Source organism: Culex quinquefasciatus, chromosome 2, assembly GCF_015732765.1.
Source record: "Culex quinquefasciatus strain JHB chromosome 2, VPISU_Cqui_1.0_pri_paternal, whole genome shotgun sequence".
NCBI lineage: Eukaryota > Metazoa > Arthropoda > Insecta > Diptera > Culicidae > Culex > Culex quinquefasciatus.
The window spans coordinates 221,503,423-221,528,887 of NC_051862.1; the positions used below are offsets into that span (position 1 = coordinate 221,503,423).

The 25,465-nt window shown below is 38.4% G+C and overlaps 1 protein-coding gene across 5 annotated transcripts; it reads right to left on the minus strand.

Annotated features, from left to right (window-relative positions):
* On the minus strand, positions 1-25,453 carry LOC6036344 (mitochondrial carrier protein Rim2). Of its 5 annotated transcripts, none has more exons than XM_038252337.1 (6): positions 24,439-25,447; positions 9,104-9,350; positions 7,030-7,229; positions 6,687-6,960; positions 967-1,184; positions 1-900 (listed from the first exon to the last, which is right to left on the minus strand). In XM_038252337.1, the coding sequence occupies exons 1-6, from the start codon at positions 24,483-24,485 to the stop codon at positions 771-773; spliced, it is 1,116 nt and encodes a 371-aa protein (XP_038108265.1). In that variant the 5' UTR covers positions 24,486-25,447; the 3' UTR covers positions 1-770. The 5 variants fall into 5 exon arrangements, 2 of the variants coding, with proteins under 2 accessions (XP_038108265.1, XP_038108266.1); XR_005277101.1 differs by lacking the exons at positions 1-900; positions 967-1,184 and adding exons at positions 1,446-1,578; positions 6,156-6,628 and having other exon boundaries at positions 24,439-25,453; XR_005277100.1 differs by lacking the exons at positions 1-900; positions 967-1,184 and adding exons at positions 5,139-6,286; positions 6,349-6,628 and having other exon boundaries at positions 24,439-25,453.
* Positions 25,454-25,465: the final 12 nt, after the last annotated feature.

Below are 25,465 nucleotides of genomic sequence, written 5' to 3' on the forward strand. Positions count from 1 at the left end.
TTGAAGTTTCTATTGCGTATTTATTTGAACTAGAAGTTTTTGTTTTACGATAAAGCATTACATGTGAATTAAGGAAGCCCGAGTCAAAAATTAATATAATTTTTCAAGCGACTTGGTGCTTCTTGACTAATTTGGGATGAATAGCTTACAAACTAGCGGGCGAAGCAAATTAGGGATTGCAAACAGAAAAAAAATCTCTCTTTTCCGTAGAACCGAAAATAATATGCGAATAAACGAAACAAAAACAAGTTAAACTAACATTTTGCAAAAACAAAACAAAATTTCACAGTCAGTCTCACAATCATTCAAGATTTTTGTGTGTGTTCTTTTTTTTTGTAATCTTTTCTCACTTGTACAACAGGAAATTTGGCGAAATCATCGAAACAAATCGCTCGATGTGTTTGCGCTTTTCTTACAAACTACAGAATTTTGTTCGCATTTTTTGAGAAATATAGTAATCAATTGTGTGTTTGTGTATATAAATATTTTTAACAATTTTTCTCTGCGGAGGGCGCGCGTGTAAAAAAAACAACAATCCAATGACCCTCCCTCCTCACGCGTTCGTTCGTACCTTCCGCGGTAGATCCTTACAGATCTACGAAGAAATCACTAATACAATGTACAATGAACGCCGACTCGAGCTCGACCTCGAAGGTGGTAGTCCCCGAGGTGACGTCCTCCTCCTCCTCGGCAGCGCGAGCGCGTTCAAGCAGCGTGGCCAGCGCCGGGAACCGATAGCCAGTATCGGTTCCGCCACCATCGGCCTGCTCTCAGTTGCCCACCATCAGGTTGCCGGCCGGGTTGTTGAACTGGTTGGACAGCACGTACACGACGGCCTCGTACGTGGCCATCATGATGGCCGTGTTCGGGATCTGCCGGACCAGCTGCGTTCCGAGGCCACTAAAATTTAGCAAGAGTTTATTAGCCCACTTCTTCAACAGAGGGTTGAGTCTAACTCCAACTCACCGGTACAGTCCCGCCTTGCCCTCCTCCTTCCACACCGTGTGGATCGTCTGCCAGAAGCTGCGGTACTTGTTGCCCTCCTCGCGCAACCGGGTCCTGGCCACCTCGTGCGGGTACGCCACCACCGACGCGATCGTCTTGGAGGTCGCCCCAGCCGCCATAAATTCCAGAAAGTCGCGCGAAGTCTTGTCGTCGCCGGGGCTGGTGTCGCGCATCTCGTTCTGTACACAGGTGAAGAGCGAACGAACCAGATTAGACAAAACGGCTCGGCGATACCTTGAAGAGGTTGGTTGGCGTGACAATGCTGGCCGCTGGCTGAAGGTCCGCCGGGAGGGGTCAAACGATTGAGACGTGTGACCCCTGGTCCCGGGGACTCGAGCGCAGCGCAAAATGAAGGACAACAAACAGATGCCTTTTGTTTTGGGAATCGATTGATTAAATGAGGTAGGTTTTTAAATAAAATATATATGTAAAACTCATACTAGATGCGGGTGTCATTTTTCGCGGGAGAGGATATTTGGGGACAACTCCCCTCGAACAAGCACGCACGCACACACACAACACAGACACAGATGAAGGACGAAGATCGAGAGCGATGTGTGCGCGCGACAGAGACTAAAAAATAGGGAAAAGAAATACACAGACGAGAAATTTAGCGGTACAAAACGGGGCGGGGCATGTGCGAATTCAACAATCTTCTTCGGATCAATCTCGGATGGAGACGGTATCCGAGGGTGGTGGCTTGTACGGGTATTCGGTTGACCTTTTTGCTTCCTTTCTTTAAATTTGTCTGAACGACTTGACTTGAGGTGAGATGTGGTTTTAAAAACTGTATTTTATCAACTCTAGTCACATTTTAGACAACCTGAGAAAAAGTTTCTTTTGAATTAATCAAACACTACAAAAGAAATCCCAAAACGAAGCATTATGGGTTGGACGCCTTACGTTTTTTTCACAGATTGCTTCACTAATTTCTATCTTTATAGGCAATTTTTACTATAAAACAAATGATTGAACTTTTTTCAAACATTCGTCTTATTTCAAATTTAGCATCTTATTATTTAGTAACAGTTGAAAACGACTTTTAAAAACTATAATCCAACGTCAAAGTGTTGATGAGATGGGAGGCATGGTGAAAATCTCATTTTCCATTCATGTTTTAAATAAACTTTTTTTTATAGATTTTTTTTCTACAGATTTGGAGACATTGTTAAAATTTAATGTGCGCCTTGATTTCGATTTTTTTTAACAAAAACTAGCGGCTTGAGGACATACAAAACATTAATTTTCTCGTTTCTTTTTCTTTTTCTTTTATTTTATTTCAGCAATCTTTATTGTTACTTAGACAATTCTATTGAAAAAACATCTCTGGAGTTTTTTTAAAAGGTCCAATAAACCAAATTTCCAGTTTTTGCTTTTTGGGTGTTATTAGAACCGCCTTGAGTCAGGGGTATTAAAAACCACCCAAAAAGCAAAAACTGAAATTTTGGTTTATTGATCTGAACCATTAAAAAAATGTATATTTCAGAGAATCATTACCCCTATTTTATACTCGAAAACCGGATTTTTTCAGGTAAAATTAAAATTTAAGTGGCTATATTTAGAAAACTTTTTGCACTTTATCAAAAAAAAACTGTAAAGCACTTTTCGATTTTACATCACAAACTGAAGTCAAACAAAATTTTTGACTAAAATTTCTATTTTATCCAAAAATGATTTTTTTAACAAATCTTAACTTGGCGGCACAATTTTTGTTCATATTTTTCTATGGTTCAAAAGTTGCCCTAAAAAATATAAAAAACAGATTTGGGAAAATATTTTTTGGTGAAAAAACAAGTTTACTTTAAAAACAGCAATTTTTTTCCGTGTACATTTTCGTGTAATCTTATCTAAATAGTTCTCATCAACACCTGAAACTTCGCTGAAACCACCAAATCAATCCGAAATTCATACAAAAGTAAATTTTTTGTATGGCAGTTGCCAAAATTTGTGTACAGCTTGTATGCGTTATGGCTCATTTGGACTTAGGGAAAGTCTCACAAAGTTTGGACCAAACCAAACAATATAAATAAAATTCATTTCCGGGTTTGGTTGAGAATTTCTTGGGAAAATTATTTTTAACATAAAATATATTTATTAGTAAAAAAATACAACATAATTTCATCAGCTTACGCTGATCAGTTTTGCAAACTTAGTAAACAGTTTCGATGTCAATCAATTAAGTACAAAACAAATTTCCAACTCTCGAAACCTTCCAAACAAGTCTAACAGATTGAAGATCTGGCAAACCTGTCTTAAAATATGACAACTTAAGTGGTACTCATGTACGAAAGATGAAAGACGAGTCTGAAACATTTGAGATCTGGCAACTCTGTCTCTAGTTATAACCCATTAAGTGATATTTATGTATTTTTTAAAAAGCCGGATCTCACTTATTTGTATAAAAAATATGTCCGGATCAAATGAGTCAGATTTGCGATTCCTTTCCGTAGGGTCGTAGAATTTTCGCGTCCGCCGTCGGTGTGTTTTTCGTTTTTTTTTGGCGTGCGTGTGTGCGTGTGAAGGTGCGGCTGGCTTTTGCTGTCCCGATGACAGTTGAGCCAGTCAGATTTGCGATTCCTTTCCGTAGGGTCGTAGAATTTTCGCGTCCGCCGTCGGTGTGTTTTTCGTTTTTTTGGCGTGCGTGTGTGCGTGTGAAGGTGCGGCTGGCTTTGGCTGTCCCGATGACAGTTGAGCCAGTCAGATTTGCGATTCCTTTCCGTAGGGTCGTAGAATTTTCGCGTCCGCCGTCGGTGTGTTTTTCGTTTTTTTGGCGTGCGTGTGTGCGTGTGAAGGTGCGGCTGGCTTTGGCTGTCCCGATGACAGTTGAGCCAGTCAGATTTGCGATTCCTTTCCGTAGGGTCGTAGAATTTTCGCGTCCGCCGTCGGTGTGTTTTTCGTTTTTTTGGCGTGCGTGTGTGCGTGTGAAGGTGCGGCTGGCTTTTGCTGTCCCGATGACAGTTGAGCCAGTCAGATTTGCGATTCCTTTCCGTAGGGTCGTAGAATTTTCGCGTCCGCCGTCGGTGTGTTTTTCGTTTTTTGGCGTGCGTGTGTGCGTGTGAAGGTGCGGCTGGCTTTGGCTGTCCCGATGACAGTTGAGCCAGTCAGATTTGCGATTCCTTTCCGTAGGGTCGTAGAATTTTCGCGTCCGCCGTCGGTGTGTTTTTCGTTTTTTTGACGTGCGTGTGTGCGTGTGAAGGTGCGGCTGGCTTTGGCTGTCCCGATGACAGTTGAGCCAGTCAGATTTGCGATTCCTTTCCGTAGGGTCGTAGAATTTTCGCGTCCGCCGTCGGTGTGTTTTTCGTTTTTTTTGGCGTGCGTGTGTGCGTGTGAAGGTGCGGCTGGCTTTTGCTGTCCCGATGACAGTTGAGCCAGTCAGATTTGCGATTCCTTTCCGTAGGGTCGTAAGAATTTTCGCGTCCGCCGTCGGTGTGTTTTTCGTTTTTTTTGGCGTGCGTGTGAAGGTGCGGCTGGCTTTGGCTGTCCCGATGACAGCTAGCCAGTTTGATTTGACCCTATCAACACCCTATCATACCATTTCAGCTCGATACACATCGAAACTCGTCGTTCGCACCGTTAATCAGTCATTTAAAACTCGTAAAATCATCTCAAGTTAAAAGTTACATTGTTTAATCCTTCATTCTTTAATTACAAATGATTTTTGCTCTATCTTTCCACAGCCGGCTGTCTAAGACTAGACCATTTCATTTAAAATTTAACAACCGATAAACGGGAAATGTCTCATCCGCAGCATCCGATTGTTTGCCTTGAGAATAATATATAACATCTTTTAACAAACACTATGATTTTGGGTCGCATCATCATCTTCTATGATGAATCCTGACCAAACACCCTATCCTACTAACAAGTTTTCAGGTTCCTGGCGCTCGTGGGGTGTAAGCACAGAGTAAATCAGCTGCCCTAGTAGCAACCTGCGCTAACTAACATTCCCGTCCCTTAAAATCGAGGTCTACAAACTGACATGGCGGGCGCCGTTGGTGGCCAATGACTGTTACCTATTCGCAACTGATCTAGCTTTAGCAATCATGGTGTTTTATCTTTTCAGCGCATTCATACATGCTGTTGATAAGGGAAACACCACTAGATCGTCGAAGCCTATAATCAGTAGTGCTGAAAGGATATTACGGTTCTGTTCAGCAACGGAGGGGCAACCATGGGTGATCTCTCATGCTCATGCTCATGCTCATGCTAAAAAATATGTCCGGATCAAATTTAAGCAATTCACATATTTCTGCAACTTCGGTTTTATGTCTAGATTGTACTGTCCTCCTTCTTATTCACTTAGGTATTTAAAGATCTTTAAAAAATGTTAGCAATTAAAAAAATGCTGAAAAAGGAACCAAAATTTGCGTAAATTTCAGACAAAAATACTGTGAAGTATACCTATTACAACTCAAGAACTGCGTTTGAAATGGAATTGTTAAATTACTGATGATAAATGTCTTAAATAAATATTTCAAGGCATTTCTTGGGAATTGTGAAATTTAGACCCAGAGCAAATTTAACGGATTTCGAGGCCTCCATGAAATCACGAAAAATCACTAGCCCTAATTATTTTACTTAGAAGATCTGGCAACTCTGTCTTGAAGAATAGTCGAGGAAGTCAGGGTGTTTTCAATTCCGGAGGTTTTAAAAAATGTGAACTTTGAAAATCAAGCAACCCTGCCGTAACATAGCGTTAGAGTTTTTGTTGAAAATTTCCTATAAAATATTCGGTGTCATATATTCGTTTGAAAAAAATAATTTTGTATTCCTTGGTGTTGTCAAAAATGGGAAAGCAATGTATCCACATAAATCTACGAATACGACTTTAAACCTATAACATTAATTTCTAAAATTAGTTATGTCGATTGCCACACCCACAGAAATTCTCACGAAAGCCTGTTTAAATTCAACGAAAAAACTAGTCCCAAGTACCGCAACAAAGTTTAATACCAAAACAAGTTTCGCCGCTCGCTCACCCGAAGCAAAAAGGTCAATTTCCTTTCACGTACAGAGCCTGTTCAGCGTGTGGGGACTTGTCTTATCTCTTACAAGATACAGAGCAAGTCCGTCGGTTCGCTGCCGCCCATTGCAACATGCCCCTACGATACTGATTTTACGTTTCTTTTTAGTTCATACTCTGCACATACACCGAACATCCGTGGGATATCCGTGGTGTCTTTTGCTCATTCTCCGGGATCGGGACCAGGTGACGACGGCGATGACGATGGCGACGACGGGGACATGCACCGAGTTTTTTTTGTGTGTGTGACGTGACAACCTACAAAACTATGACTGTGTATACGAGAATTTTATGTTGAGCAAATTACCATCGATTCTTACGACTGATTCCATTTCACATCAGGCTGTATTTTTTTTCGCTTGGAATGGAATGTGACCAATCGTGCGCAATCAGCGGCCTCAGCTCAGCTCAGCCAAAGAGATTTTTTTGGGAACACAACACAAGTTTGTAGCAAGATTGCGCTTGCCGGACATAAAAAGTTGAAGCGGGGCCCCATGCAAGATGAGGTGAGTTCATGATTTCGGCGCGGGGACGGTGCGGGTCACGCACCACCACCCTCGCCATGATTAGGATTAGCAAGTAAGCGAACACATACAAGAACTATAAGAGAGAGATGGTTTATGGTTAATGGGTGCCGGCGAGTTCCGAGGATACGTACCAGTTTCTTCTTGAGCGCCTCGTAGATCACAAAGTGGATGACCGTCTCGGAGATTCCGACGTAGCTGGCGGTGATGCCCTTGTAGAACCCGGTCAGACCCTGCGTCGCGTAGATCCGGCGTACGCACTCGGACACGGACTGCTTCGCGTTGGCGTTGTAGTCCAGCTGGAGGCGCGTCTTGACGAACCAGATCGGGTTGGTGAGCGTGGCGGACACGAAGCCGGCGCAGGACGCACTCATGATGTGCACGAGCGGCGAGTTGGCCGGGATGATGCTGTGTTGGATAGACAAAACTCCATGTAGAGCGGACGTCAACGACGGAATGATCGGGGGATCGACTTACCCAACCGTGTTCAGCGCATTTTTGGCCTTGGAGTACGCACAAAAGTAGATCGCACGGGACGGCGCCACGCCGACAATGTTTGGCCCGAGGCCCTTAAACAGGGCGCGACCGCCCTCGGTTTGGACGATGTGCTTCAGGCATTGCCAGATCGAGATCGACTGGACCGACGTCGAGAGGCCACACTGCGGGATGGCGAGGATCTGCAAGGAAGACGACGGACACTCCCATCAGACTTGACAGACGGACGTGAGACGTGGATGATGACGGACGGGATGATCTTGTAATCGCGCACCAGCACAAACCGGATCGCGACATGCAGCCTTGTCCGCTTGATTTCTAGAACACATCGCTTTGAAGAAGCGATCCGGTGCGATCGCGGTTCGAACCGGTTTCCCGATGACCGTCCACGATCGCCACTACTCAGAGGTTATCACTGTTCCAATACTGCGGCGTGTATGCAATAAACGCTTCAAAGTCAACACAATAAAGATAGAGGCTCTAACATCAGCAGCAACAATAATGGCTGCGCTGTGGCCCCCTTATCAGAAAGAAATCCAGCTCGCGCGAACCGGTAAACAACGCTCGAGCACACGTCGATTCTAGCACACGAGGCGCTCGCACTTTGTTCTATTTGAAGTTTGTAATCCGGATCGTCGAAGCCGGATTGGTTCGGTTGCGTTTCGTAATAGTTTTGAGACTTGGAACAACAAGTTCAGCTCGACGGGGAGGTTGTGTCCTCAAGCGGAGATAACCCACAAAGTTCAAATTTCAAAAATGTTCGGACAAGGGCGTTAGCTGCTTAGGACAAATATGTCACTGGATATGTCCATTGGACCCAATTCTGTTTTGTCAATTTTGTCCATTTTGTCTATTTTGTCAATTTTTCGCATTTTGTCCATTTTGACAATTTTGTCCATTTTTGTCCATTTTTGTCCATTTTTTGTCCATTTTTGTCCATTTTTGTCCATTTTTGTCCATTTGTGTCCATTTTTGTCCATTTTTGTCCATTTTTGTCCATTTTTGTCCATTTTTGTCCATTTTTGTCCATTTTTGTCCATTTTTGTCCATTTTTGTATTTTTGTATTTTTGTACTTTTTTGTATTTTTGTCCATTTTTGTCCATTTTTGTCCATTTTTGTCCATTTTGTCCATTTTTGTCCATTTTTGTCCATTTTTGTCCATTTTTGTCCATTTTTGTCCATTTTTGTCCATTTTTGTCCATTTTGTCCATTTTTGTCCATTTTTGTCCATTTTTGTCCATTTTTGTCCATTTTTGTCCATTTTTGTCCATTTTTGTCAATTTTTGTCCATTTTTGTCCATTTTTGTCCATTTTTGTCCATTTTTGTCCATTTTTGTCAATTTTTGTCCATTTTTGTCCATTTTTGTCCATTTTTGTCCATTTTTGTCCATTTTTGTATTTCTGTATTTTTTTTTTTGTATTTTTGTATTTTTGTATTTTTGTATTTTTGTATTTTTGTATTTTTGTATTTTTGTATTTTTGTATTTTTGTATTTTTGTATTTTTGTATTTTTGTATTTTTGTATTTTTGTATTTTTGTATTTTTGTATTTTTGTATTTTTGTATTTTTGTATTTTTGTATTTTTGTATTTTTGTATTTTTGTATTTTTGTATTTTTGTATTTTTGTATTTTTGTATTTTTGTATTTTTGTATTTTTGTATTTTTGTATTTTTGTATTTTTGTATTTTTGTATTTTTGTATTTTTGTATTTTTGTATTCTTTTATTTCAAATCTACCAAATTTTTAACTAAATTTACCAGTTTTAAGAACTTGCTTGAACTATAAAATTCAGTAAATTTGTATTGGATGTTAATCATAAATTGTAGATTCAAAAACTTTAAATTAAAAAAAAAAGTATGATCAAGGACAATTTTTATGAACAAACTTGTCCCAACTCTCTAACAAAAAGTTATTATTAGAGATCGAACGACCTGATTGCTTCTTCCTTCCAACACCACCAAATTGCTTTCGTGCGTGGGACGACGAGATGAGATGATTGATGAAGTCAACCAAGTGTTCTCAGCTGACGCACGGTTATCTACTCCCAATACATACCGATGGCCGGCGGCGGCTCAGCAGCGTGCTAGCGCATACCCGCTGTCTGGAATGGTGCTCGGCGGAGTTGCTGTTGCTGCGCAGATGCTCGTTCGATCCGCACGACGACGAGGACAACTTACCGACGCCGTGATGATCGGTCACGATACGCGGCGGCACGCTGATGAACGAGGCGGACGAACTTTGGAGACGCGTTTTGACCACTTCCAGCGGGCATGTTACCACGGCGCCAGCAGTACCTGCGATACTGGAGAGAGGGATAAACAAAAGAAAACCGTTAGTGACATCTGGTGGCGAGTAGATGAAGTAGTAACTTGCATGCAATTAAGGCTATGACGTAACACGACATCTAGTGGCAATTTAAGTTAGCATGCACTTTCATCATGATTTGCATTTGCACCGTCTAACCCCGTCAATCAATTGCTCATCAAATGGGTTAGGTAACCGCGATGCACCCCACCACGTTGAAAGGTTCTAGTCCGAGACTCTCCATTTCAGTGTAGTACTCTTGTAATCGCGAATACTTGTCCGGCGCGCAATTCCTGCAAACGTGACGTGCTCGTGGTATGTGTTAATGGTCACGTACACACACGTTTTTGAGGTTCGGTTCTAGTCTGAATAGACAAGGTTGTGGATTTGTAAATTACCGGACTTGGGATTTAACTGCTTTAATTAGTAGCGATAAGATACAGGTGATTGTTAAGTTGGCGCAGGTCGCCTTCAAGCATTATACAATGCACAAGCCCTTTCTAGAAACTTGGCCATGATCTCCCAAAAATATCACCCTCCCTCACAAAAGAAAATACTATATTTAGTACGTGTACTAAATTTGTAAATCCCACATGGCTCACGGTGGTGAAATGCTTCCCATTTCAAAATCGCTCAACCGATTCCGCGAAACCAGCTCAAACAGCATCCTTCCTTATCAGAGAGAGAGAGAGAGAGAGAGACTTCCTGCGAATATATATTTTATAGTACTCTCACAGTTGACCTGCTTCAGCATGACTTGGGAAAAGCTGGCTCCCTCCTCCTATCTCGACTGTGACGTTTCGCTGATGCAACCAAGCGCGAATCAAGTGCCTCGTTGAAAGACGCCTACCAGTCGCCACTTTGGCACCGGCACCGGTTAAATCCTAGTGCAAACTAGTTCCACCGCACACTAGCTACTATCAGGAAAGAAGAACTTGCTGATGCGGTTTCGAAGCTGACGTTCTGAAACGTGAAAACGGTTCTTTCGACGTAGTTCACCCCACCTAATCAGCCGATGTTTACTAGTTCCAAACTGTTTGCGCGCCGACCTCCCGAATGACGTCCAACAAATCCGGATGACTGAAATCGGTCATGGACTGTCCACGGGCGGTCATTTCGTCCAAAAATGCCAAGTCACGTCTTCAAAATCTAAAAAAAAAGACAACTTTTCGATACAAAAAGTACCACGCGTTTCCATTGATCCCAAAACAGCGGTATTTGGGACACTCTTGCCCGATAAGAGATCCCCCTTACCTTTGAGTAAGCTTGTATGGACGAAACATTCTACACATACCACCGCGATGCAGTGCGCTAAACGATCCTCTCGTTGATCACGCCTCGATCACATGTGAACGTTTTTTGTACCTTTTTTTGCGAATCCGTCGCGATCTTCGCACGAGGTGGACTTTGGACTGTCGCTTTAGTCTGCTGGGGATCGTCGTCCCTGATGGAAGATTTTTCCGTAATTTTTTCGTTTTTTTAAAGAAAAGTTATAGTAAAACAACGCTGTTTTAAAATTCATGTAAATTTTACAGTGATTGTATGTAAAATCACATCCAGTCTCTAATCAATTTAACATGTTTAGATTATTTTAAAATGTTGCGACCTTTAAAAATTTGTTTAAAGAAAAAATACGCAAATTTGAAATTGATGTAAATTTTACTTTGATTCGATGTAAAATTACATCCAGGTTCTAATGAATTTAACATGTTTAGACTATTTTGAAATTTTACGACCTTCAAAAAATTAAAAAAAAAACGCAAATTTGAAGCACCGTTCCGTAGTATCACTCTTTACCGTATTCGTGCGTGTAAACACACAATAAAACGCGCACCAATGTGTTACGGTATTTATCTTGGCGCTGGTGCAGCAACCGCGAAAAAAAAGAGCTGCCATTAATTTTACTGCACACACCAACCATCAACCTTGTGTTGCCTTGCCAGCGTCGGAAGAAGGCGTGTTTGTGTATATTTTTTGCAAAAAAAAAACTTGAGACAGTACAAATTTTTATTTTTATTTTTGTGTTTACCCCGAAAATGCCAGACGCCACTGCTGCCTCATCGCATTTTTTTATTTTAAATTAATGTTTGTTTTTGTAATAAAAGCAGCGGCGAATCGCAGATTTGCGAGCCAGCAAATTTGAGCCACCACTCGAATTGGATAAATCAATTGACACTGGTAAATTTAGATGGAAATTGCTGCAAATTGATATTTGGGGCAGGGCGGAGCCGGGATCCGTTTGAGTATGTGTGCATGTGACAGACTTGTGATCTAATTTGAATTAGCTAAGTTTTCTCAAGTGTTTCGCAGATAGATAATTAAGGTAATTTTCAACTCGTTTTGAGATTCATCGTGATGATACACTTTATCACATATAATCTATTCAGAAATTTTTGATTTTAATTTAAAATACCATTCCAATAAGGCAAAGATATTGAAGACACAACTCGATAATTTTCAAGTTGATGTCAGTAAACGCTTCAGTTTTGTCATGGTATGATAGATTTGGGTTCCCTGAACACGCTCTAATCGATATAATTGAATTTTAGCGAATTTCTCGCCAATTAATAAAATTGTAAATATTGAGTATGGAATTATCCAAAATAACCATGCGCACCCACGTCTACTTATGGAAAAACAAAAATAAGGGTGGGCGCATGGTTGCTTCAGATGATTCCGAAGCATTTTTACCCAAAATTTTAAATTTTATTTATTGGCAGGAAATTCAACTCTTTTGAATGGAGAGTGTTCAGGGTGCCCAAATCTATCATACCTTAACTAAACTGAACCGTTTACTGACGTAAACTTCAAAGATGTCAAATTTCTAGATTAAATTTTCAAAAGGTATTATCTGCATAGGAAACCCATGGCTCATAGGTTGTTTTGAAATTATATACTCTAGAATTTATGTTACATAAAACTAACTCGCGACACGAATTGAATTCACTATAGCTCATTTTTAACACATTTGACAGTTGAGTAACTCTCTAGAATTTCTGATTTTTTCGAGATTTTTCCTATTTCAAATTGCATCATTTTGTTCATACAAGACTCCTTACATTTTTGCGGGCTGGTCATACAAAGTTTGCATTCAAGTATTCGAAAATCTGTACCTTGAGAAGATATTTTCTGAAGGACTTGGTGTCTTCGACAAAGGTTATTATTATAAATTTTCAGATGAAAAAAAGTACACGGAAAAAAATCCAATTTTTCATATGGATTTTGATCTTAAAAAGTTAAATTGGGTAGTAAAGCCCTATGTAATTTTTTTATGCACAACGTTAAAAAACACGAATAAAAACATTTCTGATCACTTTTTTTCATTTTAATGTGAATAAAATTGACTAGACAACATTTTTTCGATGGATCAACTATGGTCCCCTTGGAACGAACTGTCAAGTAGGACAGTTTCTGACAAGAGGGGCCGCGAAATTATTATTTTTTTAAACTGATTTAAAACTCCATTTTAAATCCTTAACGGTCGTTCAAAGGGTCATTGTACTCAGAAAAATAAGCTTAACCGTTGTGAACAATAATATCAAAAAATTTAACTTAATTTAGAACCCGATTCTTAAAATACGCAATTATTATTTTCGATTTCTTGAATATATTTTATGGGACTAACAAATGCATAATTTATGTTAAAATTTAGGGTGGTGCAAAATCTGGTACCGGAGATGTGAATACTATTTTTAGAAGAAAAAAAAACCCCGAAAGTGTTGTAAATGAAATGTCAAAAAAATAATATTAGATAGAAAATCAAATTTGCAAACGAGTTCAAGTTTTAGGCATTTGAAGGTATTATTTTTACGAAAAACGATCAATTTTTTGCACTAAAAAAATCATGAAAAAATCACTCATGCAAAAATAATGTTGAGGGGCTGAATTTTTTCAACAGCTCTCTTTTTTATGGTAGGACTGTTGGGTTTTTACAGACCATAAAAATTAAATTTTATGAGAAAAGAGTTTTTTCTCCGTGTTATTTAATAAGACCATATTTTTTGACTCGCGATATCTTAGAAACTATTGGTGCAATGTTTAATGTTCAAAAATGAAACCCCTGATACATTTAAAAAGAAAAGAAGATATTTTCAAACTATAGAAACTTTTCCAAAAGATTAGAAAAACAAGAAGAACCGATACAAGCGAACTTTTCTGAAGGTGCAAGTATTCGTTTACATTCAAATCTCGTGATCACCAAGCGAAAACAACACACGTGGTTCCGGAAATTTCGGTGACATATTTACCATCCCTCGAGGTTATCGGAAGTTCCCTGACTATGAATTTCGTGTAAATATAACCGAACAGTACTACTCAGATAAGCCACAGTCAATGCCAGATTTCGAGAATCCTACGTGGACAAACAAAAAACAAATCTTATTTTCGTCTCACTCGAGGAAGGGTTCAATGTCTGACAAGCAGACTAATACGCCAAGTGTAAGAACAAATATTAGGATTTTTCTAACCCTTCAACAAGTCAGTTTGGTACATTGTACAAGGTAACTGAAATTATCACGGTTGAATTCACATACAAACTCAAAAAATCTAACTCTCAAAAGTCCGATCTTCAGTTACCGTCTACATCTTCCAAAATCCCTAATCTCGAAACCTTTTATTTGGCTGCTGCGGCTGCCGCCGCTACTGACGTCAATGGTTTCACTGATTAAACATCGTGTGATCTCCATGAATCACACATGCTCATTTTAAGATTAAAAATAGCGCACATTATTTGGTCTGCGAGGCTCCGATTTTAAATACGAAAAAAAAAAAGAAATCACACCAATCAGCGGCCGATTCCCGGGACTTTTGGACAAACAAGCCCCTCCACGAGGATGAAACCGCATTCGCGATCCGTAACGTACTTGTTTGTCCGGACAATCCCACTATCACCGTTCTTTTTATTCGAAAATGATGAGCCCGAGGTGGTCCGGGTCATCTCGAGTGCGATAGATAGGAGGGTCCAGTTTAGTCCGGATTTTGCGTTTGCGATTACTTCTTGGAAGTCGTAAATTTCGAGCGAATCTGGAATTTGCTCAAGCGGTAAGCGAAGAATCTTGAAGATTGGAAATATTCCACTGGATCCGCTTCTTTCCTTGTTAGATAATTCTGCAACCTTATCACATGCGAACCTGGTGACGCGGAAGTATAGACGACAAGGCAGGTCGTCATCCTGTAACGTTACAAAGAACTTTTACGAGGGATTTGCAATTTTTCCCTTGTGAAATTCTTGAGTCACGAGCTTTCTTTTGTCCCCGTGATCAAGTGCCGATGGACGGCACGGGTAATTAGCGATCCGCGAGTTCTGACCGACAATCGAAAGGTCCATATTTGCTGCGAAAGTTGGCGGACCGGTGCGAAATCTGATTAGCACCGTGATTAAATGCGATTCGCATTCCAGATTTTCTAGGACCGGTGCGAGATCGGGAATGCAAATTTGCGGGTTTTGCGCAGAAGTTGAGCGAAATTGGCAAGGTGTTACGACGACATTGGAAATACTTAAAGATCTTTCGGACTATTACCGGGGACTAGTTAGTAGAAGGTTCTTCTTCACCTTGTCACCTAGTTGTCCTCTGTCCAAAACTATACGCGAGCAATTCCTTAACTTTAGTCGACATTCTATTCATAGAACAAGCTCGCACAGTGTCGTACGCGCGAGAATCAGGTCGACAGCCGCCGCCGTCGTTTGCAAATAAGTGAAATTCTTTATACGTACCTACCACAACAACTATTGCCAAGCCAAGTGCGCGAGGCCAAAGTCCTCTGTCGTAATGAAGGCAATTAAAATCCCCCGACGGTGTTGTTTACATTTTCCCAAGGGTGAATCACCCCCTGGTCTTTTTTTGTGTAATAATTTGAAATCATCCTCCTCCGAGACTAAGTCCGGCTCAAACTGGGTTAATCTGGGCACCTGCTCGGATAATTAACAGGCGAGATTTACCGTGCTAAATCCCTCTACTCATAAAAGATAATAGCTCTTCAAAGGGGGGGTAACCCAAAGTGACATTTCGCTTATCTTATCGCGAATCGCAGACAATTGCAGTTGCAGATTTCGCGCCGAAATGCGCCGTAACGTAACGGTTGAGGTCAGTATCAAGGTTGCGAGCTTCCAAATCAAACTCGTAAAAGATATCCCGGATTTGTGGGACTTTATTTGATCAATAATTGAAAGACACAGCTAAAACTGTCTTAAGGTAGGTAATAAATCGAATATCGAGCAAACAAATTAGTTTCTTTTGCAAGTTTGTTGTCCGAGATTTGTCAAAAATGAAATCTTAATGGCAACGGGCCAGCCACAAAGTTGAAGGGCAATTTTTAATAAAAGGCATATTTCTTTCTCGAAACAATGTAGTAAACATCTTCCCAGTCAGCAACCACAGTTTTGAGGACAACAAATTGAGTAAAATCACGACAGGTTTGTTTTGTCGATACCTCGCGCGTGAATAACGTTTTCCCGAGTCCTTCTGGCCAAAGAATCGTAATAATTTCACCGTCTGATGAAATCGCTCGCAACCACTTGGCGTTCTTGTCAACAGAGACTCTGAAGCTGTGCACTTGCACAAATATTTATCGTGCACAAGAATGCTCATCGCGAACGCAAGAATCCTTTTGCGACGTCGTGAAGGAATCGCTTTTGGGGCGAAAACATGTTGACGACCACCTATTTTTTTGTGGAAATGCGCTGAATAATTTAAATTTAAATTGGAGACGAGGCAATCAACTGTGGGAAAACCAACAGGCCTGAATAATTCTAGATTTGAGTGACCTTTTGGTATTGAATCCTCTGCGAGGAACAGATATTGAATGAAAATCAGATATACCTAATTGGTATGTCAATACATGACAAAATTGTATGAAGGACTAGTATCATGTAGTATCAACATTTACTCAGCTTAGAATAAGCCTTCAAAGAAAAAAAATGGTGCTCTACTGAACTAGTTCATAGGAGCAGACTTCACAGCTAATCTCATTTGAAAACACCCTACAAAGTTGCAAATCTATCAAGATGTTTTCCGAATGTCCAGGCATCCAGAATCCATGAAGTTTCGTCCAGTTCCAACTACCAAAACCGTGTCTGCCTTGTTTAGCAAATAGACCTTCTTTCCAACCTCGTCAAATTGATAAGAATTCCTGCGCAAACAACAACTCCCACGTATCAGCGCTTCCACAGCGCACCTTTTTGTACGCTCAGGTGGTGGCGTTCTTATCATGTGATCAACCAGCAGTGGACTTTGTAGCACTAAACTGGTTTCGCTGAACAACTATAGTTGTTCCCTGTGCGACGTCTCGTTCTACGAACACGATGCACGAGACTTCGAAGATCGCAACTTGAGGAGGTTGGATTTCATTGAGACAACCACAGTCCCTCGACTCAACGCTGCAAGTCTACTTGATGTTCGTACGAAAAAAAAAGAAAGTTTCGTTGATAGAGCCCCCCACAGCCGCTCACAAATACGCGCAGCAGATCTTCGCCGTCAATGGAAAATTCCATTCAATCCAAACCAAACCAAACTGGTAATACGGCGCGATAAGATAGAGGCCCGCGCGAACGCGTGAGTTCGACTTTTTAGGGCATAATTCACAGACAACCTATTAATAGCTCGAGCGCGCCAGTTCAAGTCGAAGGACGTGGCCTCCAGCGGAACGATCGGTCAGTCGGTCAACGATGTCGATACCAACACTGTCATGAAGGATCATGACGGGTCGTTTCCTGGGCGAACACGGGATCTCATCAACATAGATATTCACTTCCTCGTAGTCTTCAAACCTGTCCCCGATCAAATGTGATCGCCAGTCTGGCTCGACCAGAAGTGGTGTGGCTCAAACAATAACAACAAGCCGCGGCGTAACAAAAAATAACCATCACGGAGTTATTTTAGCTCGCCATGTCCACGCGATCAACTGCTGCTACAATAATCAGCACGAAATGTGGTTGCAACCGGTGCAGAGGCAGGAGGCATGTGGGGCGGTTACCGCTATAATGCGATCAAGCGCTAAATTAAAATGTTACAAACACCGTAGAGTAGCCTTTACGAAGAAGAGCAGTGTTTAAATTTGTCGAGATGATAATGAGTTTGCGTTGAGTAAGAGGGTAAACCCCATGTGAGTGTGGGATGCACAATTGAATACACTTGGATAGCTATCTGATGAAGTCACAGATAATACAGTACTTTGGAAATCAACTCAAACATCTCTTATCAAATAGTATTTCACTCAAAAAGACTCATCTTTACCCTTTGTCTTTAATAGTCCTGCCGAAGATTAACATCAAATATATGATATGTGTTACACACAGCAAAAAATCCGATGGTAAAATCGCATGCAAAAACGTGCACATCACCTTCGTCAAAATAAACACTTAATATTACACACCGCATGTACAATTCTTACAAAAACAAAAAAAAATTGCAACCGACGGGATTCAAACCCAGCACCAACATTAAGGACTGGCGCCTTAGCCCACTCGGCCACCAGACCAATGGAAAGCTGTTAGGATAAACGCATATATGAGCTTGACATTTCGGTCAAGTAGATTTCCCATACTTATGGGCTACATATTTCAGAGTGTAAAATCACATAAAATTGCATAAAATAATGCGATATTTATTTTACACCCAGGCCTTTTACACGCTGCTTGATTACTACTTTTTTAGCTGTGCATAGGGGAACAGCATTTAACTCCATCGTGCCTCAAATCTTGCCATATCAGAAGTTTGACGTTCAATTGCAGCTCATAAAAAGCGTTTTCGACTGATAAAAAGAAAAAAATGAATTTTGGAAGGTTGAAGGTATGGATAGTTGAACATTACCTCTTTTTGAGTAATTTTACCTTAAAAAATGTTTAAAAATGAGAACCTGATGAACATTCATAAGACATTTATTATGTGAAGAATTTGTAGATTTTTTCTTACATAAGTCCAGTCTCGGTTATCCGGTTATCCTCGGAAAAAATCACTTCGATTAATCGAAATCAGCTCAATAGTTTTATTTTCTGTGTATTATTTTTAGTTCTTGAGCTCAAAAAAACATCAAAAATAAAAAATGATCGCCGATATCTCAGGAACACACACGAAAAAAAGTCAATTCTCGAAATCGTGAATTGTGTTCATGAATTTGAGAACTACGAAGGCATATATTCACGTTTATAGTGCAAATACCCACAAATAAATTCTTTCGTGGTTCTCAAATTCATGAACACAATTCACAATTTCGGGAATTGATTTTTTTTTCTTTGTATGGTCCAATTTTCAATGCTAAAAAAAGAAATTTGTTACTTTTTTTTTTGCTGTTTAAAAAAAATATTTTGAAAGCGTAAAATTATTTTTTTACCTATTTAAAAAAAAATATTTAAAAAATATTGCATTATTCATGTTGAAAAGAACAGTAAATGTCAAAAAATCATCGATTTAAAAAAAATGCCACAGTATGAAATATCATAGTAATATTACAAGATCTTATCTTTTAAGTCAGAAAATGTGTAATTTTACCTATTTTAGTGTGTAATTTTATCGCTTTTCTAGGTTAATGTCACTATTTCGGTCTAAGTTGTAACATTCAACCTTTCAAATTTACACAATTTATTACTGTGTGCAGATCGGACCATTAGTTGGACCATTTTAAAAGTTTCTTTTATGGGTTCGAATTTGACAAGAAACAGATAAAATACAGATTTATTTTTAAGAAAATACAGATATCCCATAAAGTAATCTGGCATCGATGTTGCCGAGATATCAGTAATCAACACTGAGAAAATCTTATTTTCCTGTATTTTGTATCTTATCATGGCGAATTTTATCAGCCTTTCGTTTATTTTTTTAAATGGGTAAGCATAGGCGCTATTTTTAGAAATTGAAGAAATGCAAATAAAAAAAAAGTTACCTAAAAATGGCTAAAACCTGAATACTGTGCAAATTGATTTTACATAAAAAAAATTAAATCAAAAAGTAGCTTCACTATATTAAAAAAAAATAAATCACGACATAAAAAAAACATAAATATTTTTTTGCAATTCCGTCGAGAAACTATTTACTTTTCCTGTCATTCTTGAACGACGAAATAGCCTACTTTTCTGTACCAAAAATAACAGAATCGAATAGCAACACTTTTCAAAATAAATGCTGAAAAGTTCTACTTTTCAGCACTCAAACGGGTGCTGAAAAGTTGAACTTTTCAGCACTTGTTTCGAAAAGTAACACTTTTCAACTTTTTTTTTTATTTAAACGATTTATTGACAAAATACATGAAAATTTGACATAAAATTTCACTCAGTGTGTGTTTTTTGGAATTGCAAAAAATGTTGTATGGAACTCGTTGCAAAACTTGATTTTTTCAGCACTCTTCGTATTTATACAACTCGGTGAACCTCGTTGGATAAATGTACGACTCGTGCTGAAAAAATCCTCTTTTTGCAACTTGTTGCATAAACTACTATTTTGCTTTTTCTACAATTTTCTGAAAAAAATGAATTTTGTGTCCCCTAATGAAACACAGTAAATACTTTTTTTTTTAATCAAGTGACAAAAAGTAATTCAAAAAAACAATAAAACATTGTTCTTATCCGTATATAAAATTTTCACGGTTTGCATACATACTAGTTTGCTGAAGACACCAAATCGATAAAAAAAACATTTAAAAAAACATTTTTTATTTTTGCATACTGTTTTTTTATGGACAGCTTCCAAATTTGTATGGAAAATTATATGGACAAACTAATGATGCAAATTGTCTTATTTGTGCATAAGGACACAGAGAAAAATCAGTCCCAAAAATCGTCAACAAGTGTTAATGGAATTTGGACCCACGAACAAAGTGTTCAAATTCCATAGTAGTTTTTGGAAAAACGAATAACCTTAATAACCTTTTTTAATATCAAGGAGATACTTATTCAATTCATCCAATTAATATACTTATCTGAACACACTAAGTCAAGCCTAATACATAGTGTAGAGTTTTTTGGTACTTCTTTAATTTACAACATTGGTGTCGTATTTATAGATGTTAGTAGTTCATAAGATGTCTTCAAAGGATTGCTAGAAGATAGTACATCAATTTGGTGAATTTACAATCTTTTGCCGAATTTCTCTTAGAAGAGGAAACGTTTCGACTAATTCATCTAAAGTTAGGATCTTTAGCATCTGCTTCAATATACAGAAATCTGTTGATTTTCCAAGATTTAACTAGTTCGTAATGTTTGTTATGAACTTAAAAATGTTTCAACAATTTTCTTTTAATAATGTTGCAAAACACGTAGACATTCCATATATCAAAAAAAGGACAAAATTGGCGATTGGTCAGAAGTTATGTGAGTGTCTAATTTCTTTAAAATTTGTAATATATTTTACTTTGTGGTTTGGTTGAGCGTTTCAGCAGAATGCATTACTGTGAATACAAAGAGAGACGAGTTGTTCCTTTTAATTCCGCTATATATTTTTAATATCTTGACAGATACTTATTTCGTCTACTACTTGCAGACTTCAAGTAGTAGACGAAATACGTATCTGTCAAGATATTAAAAATATATATATTAGCGGAATTAAAAGGAACAACTCGTCTCTCTTTGTATTCACAATATATTTTACAATTTTAGCCTATCATTGCTATGAAAATTATCAGGAATGAAATTCCAGACTAGGAAAAATTTGCATGAAATTTCTATGATGTAATTCTAACCAAATAGTGCTCTTGGTAATGCTGAAATAGTTCCTGAAAGACCATGACATCATACCATTAATCTGTTGTGGAAAAATCAACAAAATACCATTTTTTATACAGAAAATCTATAAAATACCAAACATTTAAAGACAACAAAAACAAAAATTAACTTGCTATTGATGAGGTCTTCGTCACACAAATTTAAATTTGTAAAACATCCAACAAGTTTCTATGTCCAGCTAAATCCAGACTTCAACAATCCTCGGTCTTGTCACCACAAATCACCGTCGGTAACTCGTGATTTTAATTGCTACCACATGTCAACTGGGGGTGTTTATCTTTACCGGGTACAATATAAATCATCATCATCCCCTTATCAGAAGGACTGTTGCACCTTTAACTGCGCATTTAGACTTTATAATATCTAATACCCTTCCTTCAAGGATAAATCACTGCAACGCGCAGACAGGAACTTAAGGCGCCAACTCATCGCATTCCATCGTTTCGAAATACGAAGCACTTAGTATCAACTGTGTACTCCAATATCTAACTACTCCAACCGGCATTTTCGGCGTCCCCTTGTTGGAGGGTGTGTGCAGAAAAATACGCCGCCACCACACCAAGTTCAAGGTTATAAAACTACGACGTAATCTTTTTTGTTATTTTGCTCTCCCGCTGTCAGTGTCTTGGTTTCGATGCGCCGGTGAAATCGGTCCCGGACCGCGGGCACACCCCGCACACCAAAACATTGCCACATTGCATGCAGTTGTTATGCTTTTCTCTGCAGTGGGGGTGGGGAGGGGGGAAACATAAACATGCAAAGATATCTCCGGTGCGCGCCTGAGAGCGAGAGTGTTTGCGTGGAATTTGCGAATTGAGTATGAGTGGGTAACAATTTGAAAGGGATTGATATAACACTCAAAATGTTATTCCAATAAGAACTAATAGTAAGAACTTGTTTTAAAAATACGAAACAAAAATATTCGAAACAATACAAGATAGAACCTTTTCAATTGTTACACCCCACATTTTTAAAAGCAAAAACGGAAGGAAAAACCGCTCCGTCAACCCTCAAGTGCCACAATACCACAATAACGAGACCTTACTTATACAATAACAATCTTTAACGATCATTCAGATGGGAAGGCAGTGCAATTAATCGTGGCAAATTCAAAACAAGTTTCTAAAAATAGTCACAACGAACGGCAGTTTCATGGAGAAAGAGAACGTAGTAAGGGGGGAGGGAGGAGAAGTACGTTCCATTTGCTTAAAGTGTGTGAATAATGAACTCTTGTTATAGTTTTATCGCTGACTGATAAATACTGACAAGAGTAATACGTACCTACTTTATGCAAATAGAGATAACATTCCAGAGGCAACTTTATAAAGTGCAATTAGAGCAATTCTAAGGTGTGCATTAATTTGCGTTTCATTTAAAAAAAAATGATCAATTTTTTTTTAACAATGCAAAAAACGAAAAAATATGACCAGAAGTCGTAAAAGTGGCGTACGACAACCTCGACACGTACGCACGATCGTGTTTATACACAAACGAGTTTTACGAACAAAAAAAGCAAAAAAGACAGCTTGCAATGTGTCTTGGGTGAGCTTTGAGGTGTACACTGAAAATTGGAGACTGAGGTTGTGCAACTCGATATGGGAGAAAGCCGTATTTTTCGTAACTAAACCATGAATTATAAATTTGTATGAAAAGTCAACAAAAAAGGTATCAATTTCATGAAACTTTGCATAATTAATTTTAAAATGCCTTGATGTATGTTGATGAAGTGGCGATATTTTATGACAAGTTTGCAAGAAAATCATAAGTACTTGGATTAGCCATAAGTATTTAGTAAGACAGTTTTTAAGTTATTTTGATACAAATTCACGTCATATGTCTGTGTAATGAAAAGCAATGTAATATTTACAAAAGTACTCATAACTCTAAACAGGGTTGGCAGATCTTCGCCATTTCTGCTGATTGTAAAACTATGAAAAGAATGTTTGAATTGTGTCCCATTTCAAAGTGAAGAAGTAAAAATATCCTTATTTGAGCTAAGCCAGTGCAGGTTTAGTTATCGAATTTAGAAGTACTTAACAGACTGTTTAAGTATTAAGAAACGAGCAGTTCTCTGAAAATTTGATAATTAATAAAATTTTGTATTTTCTACTTGTTAAGTAATTTTCTGATTGATTTAACATCTTCGGCAAAGTAGTAGGTATTGGTAGATGCAATTCAGAAAAATACGTAATCGCTAAATTTACTTATTTACTTAAAACTTTTAAAACATTTAGTTTTTGTCTAATTTTTCATGTTTTTGATGACAAAATATAAATACTTTCGAGAAAACTTTTCAATATCTTATTTTTATTTTTTTTATTTTTTGCTTTTCAATAGTTATTTTTAATCAATCCTGAATTTATGTATGAAAATATTGATTAATTTACCAATAGTGTATAGTTAAAAACTCAGAAAGAAAAACTAACCGAAAAATTCTCGAGTACCAAGAAGTTTCGAAGTAGAAAAAGTACGCTTGAGTTGAATTTTTCTGAGTTTTCACCAAACAACTTTGTCAAACTATCGTAATGGTTCATAATACATTTATAGATAAAGTCCAGGCTCGATTTTCCGAAGTCCTCGAAAAAATTTCACTACATTTCTTTGGATTAACGAGTCATGAAAAAAAAAACTATTTTATTTCATTGTCTTGTTTTCTCCAAAGTTTGTTGGATATTCAAGATGGCGGTCTAAATGGCAGTTATGATGTATTAAAAATACGTTAGGTAATGTAAGATGTAACAGGTAATCAACCACTCAAATTTGACCAGAATGGGTTGTAGAATTTTGATAGAAAAATTGAGAAAAAAGAAAAAAAAATTACCCATGATTCGATTATTCGAAATTTTTAAGATATAGGTTTCATATGACTTCAAATAATGGTATTTTGGTTTAAAAAAAAATGTTTTCGTTTTTTCTATTTTGTCACTTTTTACATCAAATACGAGCTGTTCGACCCATTTTCGCCAATTTTTTAATATGATAAATTATGAGAAACCTTTTAGACGCGCTTTTTTTAAGTACATTTGCCCCTACATAACAAATATTGTAGAAAATCTTATTTTGCACAATTTCAGAGTCTAAAAAATCGCATGTTAGAAGATAATTTAGTTGTTGAAAGTTTGATAAATTATGAAGAATACTGAAATTGTTAGTAATATAGTTTGAAATGGTTACAAAAATATTAGTTGATGATGAAGTTAGTAATTTCTAAGTGTTTTGGCTACATTTAATAACAATTGATACAAATGATATGTTTTAGTAAGGTTCCCAATTTCGATTTTGCATTGTTTTATAACATTTATGAATATTGAATTTTCTGAGTTGTTTATGGGACACACAGGAAAGTAAATATCGATAAAAATTAAGAACAACTTACCCTCCAGCGAAAAGATGAATGAATGTATCTCGCTCACGATTTGACATACTTTTTCAGAAATTTCTGGTATTTTGTTTTTTCTTTACTTCTTCCCTTAACCGTGTATTACGAAAATTAACACACCAACACAGCAACGAAAGTTAACTTGTCTTGCTCTCTTCTTCGCACAATACCAGCGTAAGTGCGCGCACAATCTTTTTTTTTCGTTTTTTACTACCCGAAATCTTTATTATTCTTTCACGACGTAAAATTTTCGTGATAAAAACAAATTTCCGTATTCTTCTGATCTAAACCCGAACCGTTTTTTGTTGCTTCTCAAGTAGGCCACGGAACGAAATTCAGTCACATACTTTTTATTCCCCACCAAAGTCGCTCACTTCAACTGGAAATATCAGCACGGGCCCCCCTGCGATGAGGAGGGGCGAAGCACTGGCGCTCCTCGCGCTCAGCTCCGGCGGAGCCGCGAGCTCTCTGTGATGTAATCAGAGCTGCTTCTGCTGCTGCTGCCGATGCGAACCGGTTTTCCGAATTCTGACTGGTTCTGTTCTTTTGATGAAGTTTAAGTTGGTGAAAGTAAACACGAAAAGACACCAAAACAAGGCCAGAGCCACAGAAAACCAACGAGTCCTGCGACGAAGAAATCTCTCTCTCCCGGATGACAGACGGCCGACGGCGAAAAGTGAGGTTAGGTTTGGTTGCTGCTGCTGCTGCTGTTGTGCGATTAGTTCCGAGGGTGCAAGGAAACTGAGCCGATTCTCCGGCCACTTGCCGTATTTAACAACACACACGCGCTCTCGCGGTCAATCACAATAACAACAACAACGAGCAGGATTCTTCTTGCCACTGTCTCTCACACACAGAGTTTAATTTGCATCAATCACTTTCGATTAACTTTGCTTTACTTTTTTTTTTCCTTTTCACTTTATCAGAACACGAACGATTTTTTTCGCTTATTTTTAAACTTTTTAGCGAGCGCATACGAATTTCACGTCCGAACTGGTTGCTGGTTGGTCGATGACTGAACGAG